Genomic DNA, 14,183 nt, shown 5'->3' on the forward strand with positions numbered 1-14,183 from the left:
ATGGAACATTGCTCGAGTTCTGCTCATTAATAGAGCACATGTGGTGGGATGCCACAGGCTGTAGCAACCCAAAAAACAAACAGCACACTGGTATCCGCTGGTAAATGAAACGTTTTCATGGTGGATGCTCCAAACCAAATGTAGATATGTGCAGAAAACATCCCAAAATGGGCAATGGTCTTTTGTGAGAAATAAGCATATGTGGTTCAATGTGTGATGGCTACAGACAACATATTAACCTCAACATGTTCCACAAACCTACCACCAGAAGGATTTTGTGAAAATCCACAAGGAACACATGATAAAAAGTACAAGACTCAGTGTCTACAAGAACACAAAACAAAATTGGCAACAAGAACAGTTCCTAGACGTATTTGTGTTATTATGTATTAACCTGACCTGTTGCAACACCAGTTTCTTGTTCCAGCTGTTGATAAAGTTTGTTTGAATAGTCTGCCATTTTTGTTTCAATAGAGATGTGTTTGACGGTACTCACGATGCCAGCACAGAAGCGTGTGGACCCAGCTGCCAACCTGCATATGCAGTAGGAAAAAATAATACTTAGACACAAGAGGCTAAAACATAAACAATGCTTTTCTGCTCAATGCTTTGCTAAACAAAAATACCTCAATTATCATTATCTTTAGAGATGCGCACTTTTCCAAATAACTTGACTAACAATTCAGTTGGTCCTCATTCATTACCTTATCACCATTCCCTTCTGAAAATGATGCCGGAAACATTTGACTAGGACTGGATTGGCAAACACTTTCCTTTGACAGCAGGAAACTATAAGACAGCCTTACAGGATGGATGTGGGATTCTTACGATATTGGCGCTGCACACATAGTTAATATGCAGTCTTGAACAGAATTTGTGGTTGTGTTTGTTAGCTATCAATTCAATAAAAACAGGAGCCTGTTGGTTCCATTTGTGCCATTAAGTCTTTAATGTTACTGAAGGTGCCGACAAATGTTTCGACCACTCTGGGGTCTTTATCAAGGCAAGTCGGTATATCTCATGTACATTTGTACAATTGGTAACATGGGGCCGTATTGCTTGGCATGGTACTGTGCACTGGTTAGTGCTTCTTTGGAGAGCTGGTGCCTTGATTAGCCGTCTCCTCACTGGTCGGTACTACATAGAAGCACTTACCAGTGCACAGTACCATGCCAAGCAATACGGCCCCACGTTACCAAATGTACATGAGATATACCCACTTGCCTTGATAAAGAACTTTGAGTGGTCAAAACATGTGTCGAAACAGTCTCACGTTTTTATTGAATTGAGACCTAACAAACCAACCACAAATTCTATTCAAGACTGCATATTAACTATGTGTGCAGTGCCAATATCGTAAGAATCCCACATCCATCCTGCACCTCCTTGCTTGGGGCACTGAGCACTACCCCATTGGATTCTTACAACAGGCTGCTAATACGCACCTATCTGAAGAAGATAAGTTCAGCGCGGTAGCCACACTTTCCCAGTGCTCTCATCCCCCCTTTCTATAAGACAGCATTGTTGCAAGGGTAATTTCATAGACCTTCACAAGCACATTGACAATATTTACAGACCAAAATAGGCAAGCTAAATGTTCCAAGAATATCTCCGGGAACGAATAATCAAAGCATGTCAAACTAAAGAATATCATACATGGGCCCTGGAATTCAGCAGCCAGATGTGAACACTGGTAACAGCTGACAGCTCGGACAGAAACTTCCAGGAATAGCGCTGAAAAAGAATGCTTCGCAGGAGCTCTTCTATTCTTACCTCCTCAGATTCCAGCTGAACTGAAACTCAGGGATGTGACTGCTCCCGAATTCCCCCCACCACGAGCATTCTCAGAATATACAAGTCTCCCCACCTCCTGATCTCCCTGCTGAAATATGTTGCCCTGTCATGCCACAGCACCATACTGCTGCATCAGCTATAGTACGAGAGCGCCGCGCCCGAGTGGAACGTGGTTGTCTCTCTACTGCTGCTTGCACGGAGTTAAAACTTGGACTATCATCACTCACTTGCCAGATGGCTGGCTTGGCTTAGTGGAGCCTGCAGCAGATATTCCTTGGATGATCTGGGATCTTATGTCCATGCTCTTCTGGCCCTCCTCATCTTCAGATCCTCAAGCAGTTTGGGCTTCCTTTTTTTCCAGTAGAGAGAGTGAACAGGGGGGTTGGTGTGATAAACCTGAAAGTGTCTCCCTGAATAGTCCCTGGGGATCTGTCATCCAGGTGGCCAGGACATGGCCATTGCTATTGGATCCAGTTCCTGTGGTTGGACCAGTGAGGGAGGATCACCTGGGTGGGGGGGATCCTCAAGGAGTGGAACACCGACGGGCCAAGTGGTTCATCACAGCCAGTGAGTCGAAGGACCGAACTGTGTTCAATGTAAGTCGCAAAGTGGCACATTGAGGAAAGTTCAAAGAACTGTAAATTGTTAAGTGAAAACCAGCGGCAGAGAGGTCCAGCACTACATGGGTGGTCACTTGAGAGACTCTGGTTGATCCCGCAATGAATGAAACTACTGATACCAGAAGGCCATAGGAGAGCCGCGAAGAGAGGTCAAAGTGGCCATACAAGGGTCTTGCAAAATCCTATGTACAGTTGAAAGTCTTTGATCGGCCAACAAACAGAAACCAACGGAAATAAACAAACTGTAAAATTGGCAAGAGTGAACCCGACAGAGGGATGCCTACAGAATGGGATGAAGTCTAAAGTCCCAATGAACAGTGTATTGACAAAATGAACTCGACAGAGGGCTGTCCATGGTGAGCTGTTTAAAAAGACATTGAAACTCCTGAACTTAACAGGGGGATGCATTTGTGAAAAGCCGTAAATGCGACAGAAGGGAGGCAGATATTCGAAGAGAGGGTCTGAGCCAGGAAGAGGGGGACCAAGCGGTGAAGGCATCACCCAATGTACATTTGAAAGGAACTTTATTTGTTATTTTTGAAGGATATCTAAAGCAGAACTGTCGGCTTGTGCTGGGAAAGCTTGCACGTGTTCTGTGCTCAGGAGTCCCAACTTGTCCCGTGCTCAAAGCTTGGTCATGGAGACCCTCGGCTACCACATCCACACTTATGATTTGTGAACACTTTTTTCTTTATTGTAAACCCTATCCCACACTCTTTTTGGTATTTAGTTGTAAGGATTGGCAATAGGATTTTTAGTATAGGCCCACTAGAACTGCCTTATTATGATTTGATGGTGGTAGCTTGCTCCAGTATTAGATTTAGGTTTCGATTAGGTGTTTTTCCAACCTACCTATACAGTTTAATAAACACCTTTGAACTGTGATCACTTGTGTCTGTCTATTCTTGATACCATACCTTCCTTACACTGGACAGAGGGTACATCGGTAGGAGGGACCAGGAGCCCTAGTGGGAGTGTGGCATTAATTTCACAAGGCCATCAAAAAGGGAATGAGTTAAGGAGGATGCGGTAAGGCAGGAGCCAGGGTTGGTGTGTGCACAGCATGCATGTCTGTACACGCTCACTAAGCTGCAACAATAGAAATAGGATTAGGCTGAACTGGATATTGATACCACTATTGCTGGCAGCGTGGTTCATGTAGTAGGTTAATTTCTCATTGTGACATCTGGTACCGTAGATCAATTTCTGCCTGAACGACGTGATGCGCACACAGAGCTGCATACCTGCTGCTGCTAGTTTTTACATTAGCAGCTTTGCCACAGCAGCATTAATGATGCAATACTGCAGGGCAGTATTCTGGCATGGCCCGCGCAAATGCCCTCAGATTCAGTGCAATTATGAAAAGGGATTACCTTTTCTACACCTCTCATGCCACAGTGATGGTCTTGTGCATCAATTTCTTTAAATTATTAATTGAATGTGTTGGGACTTGAGTCAGTCAGTCTTCAGCAAGAGAGGGTGCTATCCCAGGGCACAAGTTGTCCAATTCAATTAGTGGGCTTTTCCACTTTTCTTTCTCTTTCTTCTCTTGACCTCTTGAGGTCTTATCGATTTGGTTTTCACTTATCTGTAGCGCTCTTATTTTTTTCCTTATTACACAGACTTGAAAAAGTCTCTCTTGTTTCAATGTCCTCTGTGAAGTACCAGGAAAAAAATTCAGACACAAGTTTGTCATGTTTTTGGTTAAAGACCTTTATTGAAAATATAAGGGTTTGGGAAAGGGCCTCTCTGACCCTGCTCTAAGAGGAATTTCCCTACCTAAACAGAAACTAACGCTCTGTCAGTGTCAGGATGTCAAAAACAAAACTAACCTGTGTCCAAAGTTCTATTCTGACCCATTATAAACATAACTCTAAAGGTGAAAAAAGGGAAGTGTGTTTAACCTTAAGTGATTTGGAAAAGTGTTCATAATGGAAGAATAAATTACTTAAACAGAGGTTTCTTCAAGGATAAAGTTCTTGGTTTCAGAGGGTAGTTCCCCTCCCCTGGGTTCTTCCTTACTCCTTGAGGTTTTCATGCACTGGTGTTCTCTGGACCTCTCAAGGCTAAAGGTCCTTGTTACAGAGGGTGGTGTTCCCTTCGTCTGAATTCCTCCTTACTCGTTGAGATTTTCACGCACTGGTGTTCTATGACCTCTCCTTGAGTTTTTATTAACAGTTCTTTAGGCCTCTCCTGGCCAAGTGCAACAACTGCACACAAAACTGTTTGACTTCTTTCTTGTTTAACACAATCCTTTTCAAATGCATCGTATACTTCCCTGCCAGGACTTCTGTTTAACACACTTGATATTGCGCGGTTTACTCTCCTGCCAGGATTTCTGATTCACACACTTGAGGTTTTCGCCCGCTCTCAAAGTTGTTTGTATATAGCATTGCATAATAATTTGTGAGGGGTTGGAAATGAGAGGCAGAGACAAAGTAGTAATATTCTCATTATTAATAATTGTATTTAACATAAATGGGTTGGAAAAACGCATTTCTGGCCCTATCCTAAAAGAAAGAGGTTCCCCACTTAAGAAGCTAAAACTAAGAATCAGTCTGTGTCAAGTAGTTAGCAACTTAGAAACCATCCTTGATTCCAAAACATTCTACCTGCCATTTCTTTCTGCCATTTCTGCTGTTTTGCTGTGGAGAAATTTTGCTTTAGCTACAAACTCCTTGGAAGTCCTCTTTCTGTCTCTGCAAGTGGATGCAGAGACAGCACCAGCTACAAAAACCCCACTGGAAGTGCTGCTGGATGTTTCTTTCTGCCAAACTGCCGTTTTGCTGTGGAGAAATTTCGGTTTTGCTGCAAACTCCTTGAAAGTCCTCTTTCTGACTCTGCAAGTGGAGGCAGAGACAGCACCCGCTATAAAACCTCCACTGGAAGTGGAGCGCATCGGTGTGCTGCTGTGTGTTTGGGGTGCAGGTCTGTGGGGCTGCGGCGGTGAGGCATTCACTTTGCAACTAGGCAAGTCTGTGCATGTGGAGCAGTGTCTGTTTTCAGTGGATGCTGTGCTGAAGGAGGAGCAGCTGCTACAAGAACCACTGTAAACCGTAGAGTGGAGCTGAGGATAGTCGAGGAGAGCAGTCCGTGCACGTATGCTGTCGGCTCCGGTCCAGCAGAAACCTATAAGATTCTTATCTCTACGGAAGACCACCATTCTACATTCTGGATTGTAATGAGGGAGTGTTTTGTGGCATGTGGCGAGGACCTGCTGTTCTGGTGCTCCGTGATCGGAAAAGTCCTCTCTCTATTGCTCCTCCCTGCTCGCTCCCACAAGGGTGAAAACCCCTGAACATACGTGGAGGGAAGCGGGAGTGAGAGAGTGTTTGGTCTTTAGTGGAAGCAGGAAGCCGCCATACACTGAAGGACTTCTCTCCCTCCTGCAGTGCACTTCCGAGAATAACAAAGCCAGATGGCAGCAAAGCGTACGCGGTCCTGTGACACGGTCATGCAAGTACTGCGTTACTGTAACGCTCACCTGACTCCCACGGGGGCGCTGGCCTGGTTCACGCTGCTGTGACCTCGTCTAAGGTGATGCGCAGGGTTCGGAAGACGGACTGGACCGGGCTCCAGATCTGGCTTGTCTGACTCGCAGAAGTATCCTTCTGTAGGTGAGAATAGGGGGGTTAACTGTCTGCGGGGTAATGCAATTGGCCTCCTTCTGTGCTTCCCCGTAGCGTCTCACCTTAGGGTCTGGAAGGACGAGCTCTCCATCCTGCTTCTGATGCAGGGGCGCGTTGGTATCCAGTTACGTCACTGGATTTTCGGATGGGTGAGAACCAAACTTGCTTGGCTTCCAGGTAAGTTTTTCTATAAGTGGTTCCCCTTGTGTCCATGCATTAATGTTCTAATGCTAGTGTCTTTTTCCCCATAGGGGCCAGGGTACGGAATGCCGGGGAACAGGCACCGACCCGAGGTGAGCGGTGAAATCCTTGTGGAAATCTTTAATGAGTGTTTTGGTAATGTTTTTTCATTCACTCATTAACGCTGATGTCTTTTTCCCCTTAGGGGCCGGGGTCCGAAAATGCCTGGATGCGGCGCGGACCCAAAATGAAAAGGGAATGACCCAACAGGTAAGTCTTGACATGGAGATTTAGCTTCCCTTTTCCCTTCTTTCTCTCACCTTTGTTCTTGTCTTTTTCTTCCTAGGCGCAGGGGCGCAACTGCGAATCCGGATGGTCGCTGCTGAACATGGAGGCGCCCTGTAAAGGTGAGTAGAATGCGGCGCTGCAGCGATCGATGCGATGTGCTTTTAAAAATAAATGTCTTCCTTTTCAGGATTGTCAGCGAAATGTCTCTGGGATGCAGATTTAGCAGGTGAGGCCTTTTCCTTCTTCTGTTCTCTTGTTCCCTTCCTTTGCAGGTGATTCAGGATGCTGGCAGGTGTGGCAGAAGTCAAGATGCAGGAGCAGACACAGTGAGCGTCCAGATGCTAGATGCAGAACAACGCGAAGCACGTGTGGCTGATCGGGTGTGGTTTAAATAGCCTTGGAAGAAGTTCCTAGAATGTGTCCTTCCTCCAATCAGGTATTTATCCTTCCCCGACCACGCCCGGGTTGTAAATGAGTCCCACAGGTAAAGTAGTTCCTTTCAGGCCTCAAGGAGGCCGGGGTTCTGCAGCATGGTCTGCATCAGGTAAGTGCACCCAAACACTTTCACAATGAGCCTGGCGCCTATGGCGCCAGGACTGACGTTTTCTATGAGCCTGGCGCCATAGGCGCCAGGACGCTGTCCAAAGGGCCCCTATAAGGGGTTGCTGGGACCTTCCCCGGGGACTTGATGTCCGCTTTCGGGGACGCAGGGCCTGAGCTGGCTCCCCGGGAGCGGGCATCGTGACAGCACTCCCCCCCCCCCCCCCCCCCCCCCCAAGGCCCCTCCCAAGGTTGTTCCCTCCGGGGGTTTTGGTTTGTTTGGGAAGAGTCGGTGGAATTTCCTGACTAATCGAGGTGCATGCACATGGTCACTGGGTTCCCACGACCTCTCCTGAGGTCCGTACCCTTTCCAATCAATTAGGTAGAAAAGCTTTGACCTAAACATTTTTGAATCTAAAATGTTCTTCACTTCGAATTCGGGTTCCCCATCTATTTGAATAGGTTCTGGAGGTTTGAGTAGTCGGGTTCCGGGGACCACTGGTTTCAGAAGTGACACATGAAAAACAGGGTGAATTCGCATATTAGCTGGTAAATCAAGTTTAACCACTACTGGGTTAATTATTGCCGTAATAGAATAAGGTCCCAGATATTTTGGGTTAAAAGTTCGAGGCCCTTTGAGCGGTAGATGTCTGGTAGCTAACCACACTTGATCCCCAATCTGATACGGAGGTGCTTCACTCCGATGTAGGTCAGCATTCTCCTTGTATTTTCTCTTGGCTTGTTGTAAATGCGTGGTTGCCTCTTTGAAGGCTCGGGTAATGGTAGAATGCAGATGTTCTACTGCGGGCACTCCGAGGTTCTGAGGTGAGTCAAGGTTTGAGGTTCGAGGGTGATGTCCAAACAAGGTATAAAAAGGACTATGGCCAGTTCCAGAGTGTACCGAATTATTATATGCGTATTCGGCTATCCAAATAATGTCTTTCCAGTTGCTTTCAGATTGCTGTAACATACACCGTAAGTACTGCTCAAGGGTCTGATTTGTCCTCTCGGTCTGACCATCGGTCTGAGGGTGGTGACTGGTCGATAATCTTACGTCGATTTGTGCCATTTGACAACATTTGCGCCAGAAGTGGGAAATGAATTGGCTTCCCCGGTCAGAGATTAGTATAGATGGGAATCCATGTAGCCGAACAATATTTTCGAGGAATTCTTTGGCTAGGACAGAAGCGGAAGGTAAACCTTTCAAAGGAATGAAGTGGGCCATTTTGGAAAACAAATCCACAATAACCAGAATGGTATTGTATCCCGAACAAGGAGGCAAGTCTGTAATAAAATCCATTGATAGTGTGTGCCAGGGTGCTGGCGGTATGTCTAGAGGTTGAAGGAGACCGGCTGGTCTTTTCTTTTGACCTTTATTTTGGGCACAAACACCACAAAAGATTTAACATCTTTTCGCCAAGAGGGCCACCAGAATTGTCGTTTCACCTTTTCCATTGTCTTGGCAATACCGGGGTGTCCCTCTATTAATGTATCACAATAACCTGAAATAACTAGTTTGTGTAAATCCTAGTGCGGCAGGAATAAGCGTCCTTGGTAATAAGGTAAACCATTATCTATGGTAAAGTCTGATCCTTTTGTATTCAATCCTGTAGGACTGTAGGGTCCAGGAGTTGTTTCACTCTGACTTGAATGTCTTCAAGCGTCTGTAACGAAGTCATGCCTAGAATTCTCTGTTCGGGAATTATTGGTACTGGTTCTGAGTTTGTATCAGATTCTCCCATTCCAATTCGGGATAAGGCGTCTGCTTTGCCGTTCTTGCAGCCAGGTCGATAGGTAATCACGAAATCAAATTCAGCGAAAAACAAAGCCCATCGGAGCTGCCGTGATGACTGAGCCTTGGCGGTTTTCAAATACTGTAAATTCCGGTGATCAGTGATCACTGTGATGGTATGTCGAGGGCCAAGCAGGTAATGCCGCCAGGCTTTAAAAGCGGACTTTATGGCTAACAGTTCGTCAGTGATTGCGTAATTAATCTCTGGTGCCGAGAATTTTCTGGACCAAAATGCTACGGGATGCAATTGGTTGGTTTCAGGATCTCTTTGAGGCAGAACTGCTCCCATGGCTAGGCTGGATGCGTCAGTTTCGACGACATATGGGAGATCTGGACGTGGGTGTTTCAATATAGGTGCAGAGGTAAACTTAGCTTTTAAATCCTGGAAGGCCTGCTCGGCTTCTTCAGACCATTCAAAACGTTTATTTTTCCTCAAGAGTGCAGTAATGGTTTGTACTATGCGTGAAAATTCCGGGATAAACCTGCGATAGAAATTGGCAAAGCCGAGCATGCTTTGAACCCCTTTTACAGAGCGAGGTGATGGCTATTTGAGGATGGCATCCACTTTTCTTGAGTCCATTCGGACTCCTTTGGGTGTCAGGATGAAACCGGGAAACTCTACTTCTGTGGTATGGAAAACACATTTCTCCAGTTTAGCAAATAGTTTGTGTTGGCGCAGTTTTTCCAGAACTGCCCTAACGTGTTTTCTGTGATCAGATTCCGAAGAGGAGTACACTAGAATGTCATCGATATAGGCGACAACACAAACATCGATGAGTTCCCGAAGGTAATCATTCATAAAGAATTGGAAGGCAGCAGGCGCATTACACAACCCGAAAGGCATTACCTGGTATTCGAATAATCCATATTTTGTACGGAAGGCTGTTTTCCATTTGTCGCCTTCTTTTACTCGCACCAGATGATATGCCCCCCGGAGATCTAACTTGGTGTATATGCAAGCGTCCTTCACCTGGTCAAGGAGTTCAGGAATCAGAGGCAGAGGATAACGGTTTTTAACCGTTATCTGGTTCAATGCGCGGTAATCGATACAAGTTCTAAGGTCGCCTTCTTTTTTAGGCACGAAGAACAAAGCCGAGGATGCCGGAGACTTTGACGGGCGAATAAAACCATTGGCGAGGTATTGATCCAAATATTGTCTCAAATGCAGGTTCTCAGGTTCAGTAAGGGCATAAATTCTGCTAAAAGGGAGTTGTGCACCGGGCACCAGATCGATTTGACAATCGTACGATCGGTGAGGAGGTAACGTGTTGGCCTGTTCCTTTTGGAAGACGTCCTGAAAGTCCTGGTATTCCGGAGGTAATTGCATGGAGGCAGAGGTTACAGATGCTAGATTAATCTTCAGGTTTTTTGGGTATCATGTTTGTGCACAAACCGGGAAGGTTATTCTCTTAGCTCGGCAATCAATTCGAGGATTATGTGTCTCTAACCAAGGAATTCCAAGAATAACCTGAAACTGTGGAGCCTTGATTACATCAAACACAACTGCCTCCCGATGGCCGTCAGGACCAATAAGAGTCACCCCAGCAGTGGAATGTGTTACTGGTCCAGAGGCAATTTCAGTTCCATCGACTGTGGTGATGACATCTTTGCTGGTTTTAGGACGGAGAGGGAGGTTAATCCTAGAGGCCAATCCACGATCCATATAGTTTCCAATAGACCCACTATAGATGTATGCCTTTATTGCATGCAACCGCTTAGGCTTTTCTGGATCTACGAGAACCATTGGCACAATGAAATGCGAAGTCTGAGAGTTAGTTTTCAAGCTCGGCAAGCGGACCCCTACGCTTGTCGGGCTGAGTCGTTTCCCGAAACAGAGTCTTCATGGTTTTTATCAGCGGCTCCTACCGCTTTTTGGGGCCGTTTTGCCGGGCAATCTCGTAGAAAGTGTCCAGAGTTCCCACAATAAAGACATAATTTTAACTGCCACCTCCTTTCACGTTCCTTTTGAGTTAAGGGTTCTTTAACCCCTCCAATTTGCATAGGCTCAGAGACATCAACTCCCTTGGGGTTAGCGTGGGTCTTGACCAACAACCGGGTCTCAAACCTGAACCAATCTGTTTTTCTGTTTTGATGTCTGTGATCCAATTGGACCACTAAGTCTATATATCCTGTGCATTCTTGGGGCGGATTTACAACTTGGGCCAAGACATCTTTAAGTTCTCCGCGTAGAACTCGATAAAATAACGTGACTTTTTTATCCTCTGGCCATCCCGTTTCCACAATTAGTCTATTAAAGGTTGCAATATAGGATAGGAGGTCCTGATTGCCCTGTCGCAGGGATAGAAGTTCGTCATCCAGAGCCTGCCCCTGAGAGTGTCGAGCAAATAACCTTTCCATGCTTGCTTGAAATCCTTGAAAATAACGGAGAATCGGGTCATCTTGAGTAACCAGTGGAACTGACCAATCGGCAGCGCAGCCGCTGAGATATGACAATACAAAGGCTACTTTGGTCTGATCATTAGGGAAGGCCCCAGGTCTGCATAGGAAGTGCAAACGACACTGATTCATGAATACGGCGAATCGTTTGGGGTCCCCAGCAAAGCGTTCAGGTGGGGCCAGCGGCATGTTTCCAGGTAGATTAATCTGCACAGGGTTACTGGGAACCACAGGAGCGGGGTTCCCTCCGGAACAGGGTAGAGGAGTTTGTCCAGCTTGACCTTGCAAAAGCTGTCTGGCCAGGTCATCAGTTCTTTCCTTTGATATTATTAATTCCCTCTTGAGGGCATTAGTCTCTTGACGAGCGGCATATACTTCGGCCCGTAATTCCCCCAGTAATTGGGCCAACTGATCAGTCTCAGAAGTTTCCATAGTGCCTGGGTGGGAATTTGTAGAAAGGCTTCGCGTTCTGTAACGCTCACCTGACTCCCACAGGGGCACTGGCCTGGTTCACGCTGCTGTGACCTTGTCTAAGGTGATGCGCAGGGTTCGGAAGACGGACTGGACCGGGCCCCAGATCTGGCTTGTCTGACTCGCAGAAGTATCCTTCTGTAGGTGAGAATAGGGGGTTAACTGTCTGCGGGGTAATGCAATCGGCCTCCCACTTACCCCTCTCAACCTCCTCAAAACCCTTCTGTGCTTCCCCGTAGCGTCTCACCTTAGGGTCTGGAAGGACAAGCTCTCCATCCTGCTTCTGATGCAGGGGCGCGTTGGTATCCAGTTACGTCACTGGATTTTCGGATGGGTGAGAAGGAACAAGTTACTTACCTGTAACTGTTGTTCTCCAGCATGGGTCTGGCATGGATTCACATGCTCATGAATATTCCCCGTCGTCAGGCTGGGAATCCTCGGTAAAGAAAAAACCAGTATCAGTTTCGTTTCTGATCTGTCTTTCGTAGTAATAACCAATCACTGGTCTCTGCGTCATACTGACCACAGCCAATGACTGCCCTCTACCTAAGCACCGCCTCTGGCAGCCATCTTCAGATTTGGAAGCACGTGAAGTGGCAGTATGACCAAGTGAAGAGCCGCAGAGGGGTAGGCGGGAGGGTTCGCATGTGAATCCATGCCAGACCCATGCTGGAGAACAACAGTTACAGGTAAGTAACTTGTTCCTTCTCCAGCATGGGGTCTGGCATGGATTCACATGCTCATGAATAAAGAATACATAGCAGTACACACATGCACAACCACGGGAGGTGGCAAAGGCTCAACATTAAGCATCACATCAACTCAACATTAAGCATCTTACCTCCTCACCAGGCTCACCTCAGGCGAACAGGTTGCGCAGCACTGCTTGGCCGACCCTGGACTCCTCCCTGGAATCCCGGTCGACGCAGTAGAATTTCGTGAAGGTGTGCGTCGACCTCCACGTAGCAGCCCTGCATATGTCCAGCAGGGGCACACCAGATAGGAACGCCGTGGTAGCTGCGATCGCTCTGGTGGAATGGGCTCTCGGACGGCCAGGCAGCGGTCGGTTTGCCAACCGGTGACAGTACATGATACAGCCGGAGAGCCATCTGGAAATGGAAGCCTTCGAGAGAGCCTTCCCCTGATTGACAGGTCCAAAGTTCACAAAGAGTTGTGACGTCTTCCGAAAACACTTCGTGCGGTCTACGTAGAACTTCAGCGCTCTAGCCACATCCAGCGAGTGCAAAGTCCTCTCAGCCGGCGACGAAGGCGACGGGAAGAACACAGGCAACACCAAGGGTTCGTTGAGATGGAAGTCCGACGGCACCTTGGGCATGAAGGAGGGGTGCGTCCTGAGCACTACCCTCGTGTCGTGGAAAGTCAAGTACGGGGCCTTGCAGGAAAGGGCCTGGATCTCTCCCACTCGTCGTGCGGAGGTGATGGCCACAAGAAAAGCTGTTTTCCACGATAGAAACTTCAACGGGGCCGAGTGCAGAGGCTCGAACGGAGGTCCCATGAGCTTGGTCAGCACCACGTTGAGCTCCCACGCCGGGGCCGGAGCCTTCACCGGCGGGAACGATCTGAACAGTCCCTTCATGAACTCCTTCACCAGACGATGAGACCACAAGGACGTCCGCCCCGTGGTTCTGGTGTATCGGGAGATCGCAGCAAGATGAATCTTGATGGACGCGTGTGCCAGACCAGCTTTGGCCAGCGTCAGCAGGTACGGCAGTACTTGGGGAGCCGTAATCCGTAGAGGGTTAATCTTCTGTGCGTGGCACCAGACAGAGAACCTCTTCCATTTGTGTCCGTAGCATTTAAGAGTCGAGGACGCCCTGGCCTTTGCAAGAACCTCTCTGCAATCGGCCGGTATGTCGTATCCTCCAAACTCTAGCGCTGCAGGAGCCAGGCCTGCAAGTTCAGCGACTTCGGGTCGTGGTGGAGGATGGCGCCTCCTTCCCTGGAGAGTAGATCCGCGTCCGCCGGCAGCTTGATCGGCGGGGACGCTGACAAGTCCAGAAGGTCCGGGAACCATATCTGCCTCGGCAACGCAGGTGCGACGAGGATCATCCTGCACCGTGACCTCTTGAGCTGGTTGACGAGCCGGATTAGCAGAGGCAAGGGAGGGAACGCGTAGAGGAACAGGCCCTCCCAGGGGAACGAGAAAGCATCGCCCATGCTCCTCGTCTGGGGAAACCTGCTGGCGAACCTCCGGCACTTGGTGTTCGTCGCCGTCGCGAACAGGTCGATCTGGGGTGTGCCCCACCGTCGGAAGAGGCGATCCACCAGATCCTGCCGTAGTTCCCACTCGTGGCACGAGCGCAGCTCCCTGCTGAGTGAGTCGGCGATGGTGTTTTTTATCCCTGCCAGATGAAACGGCACCAGAAAAATCCCTTGGGCGACGGCCCAATGCCACAGGTCCTGCGCCTCCTTGGACAGCGCTGGGGACCTGGTTCCGCCCTGTTTCCTGAT

The 14,183-nt window shown here is 47.9% G+C and overlaps 1 protein-coding gene across 3 annotated transcripts in view; it reads right to left on the reverse strand.

Moving 5' to 3' along the window:
* PDPR (pyruvate dehydrogenase phosphatase regulatory subunit) overlaps positions 1 to 14,183 on the reverse strand; it is a 1,147,433-nt gene that overhangs the window by 931,377 nt on the left and 201,873 nt on the right. For all 3 annotated transcript variants that reach the window (XM_069655114.1, XM_069655129.1, XM_069655120.1), the window contains one exon: positions 400 to 533. In XM_069655114.1, coding sequence (XP_069511215.1) covers positions 400 to 533 — 134 coding nt within the window. The remainder of the gene's footprint in view (positions 1 to 399; positions 534 to 14,183) is intronic.

The sequence above is a fragment of the Ambystoma mexicanum genome, chromosome 1p (assembly GCF_040938575.1).
Source record: "Ambystoma mexicanum isolate Mex_15411 chromosome 1p, UKY_AmexF1_1, whole genome shotgun sequence".
Taxonomy (NCBI): Eukaryota; Metazoa; Chordata; class Amphibia; order Caudata; family Ambystomatidae; genus Ambystoma; species Ambystoma mexicanum.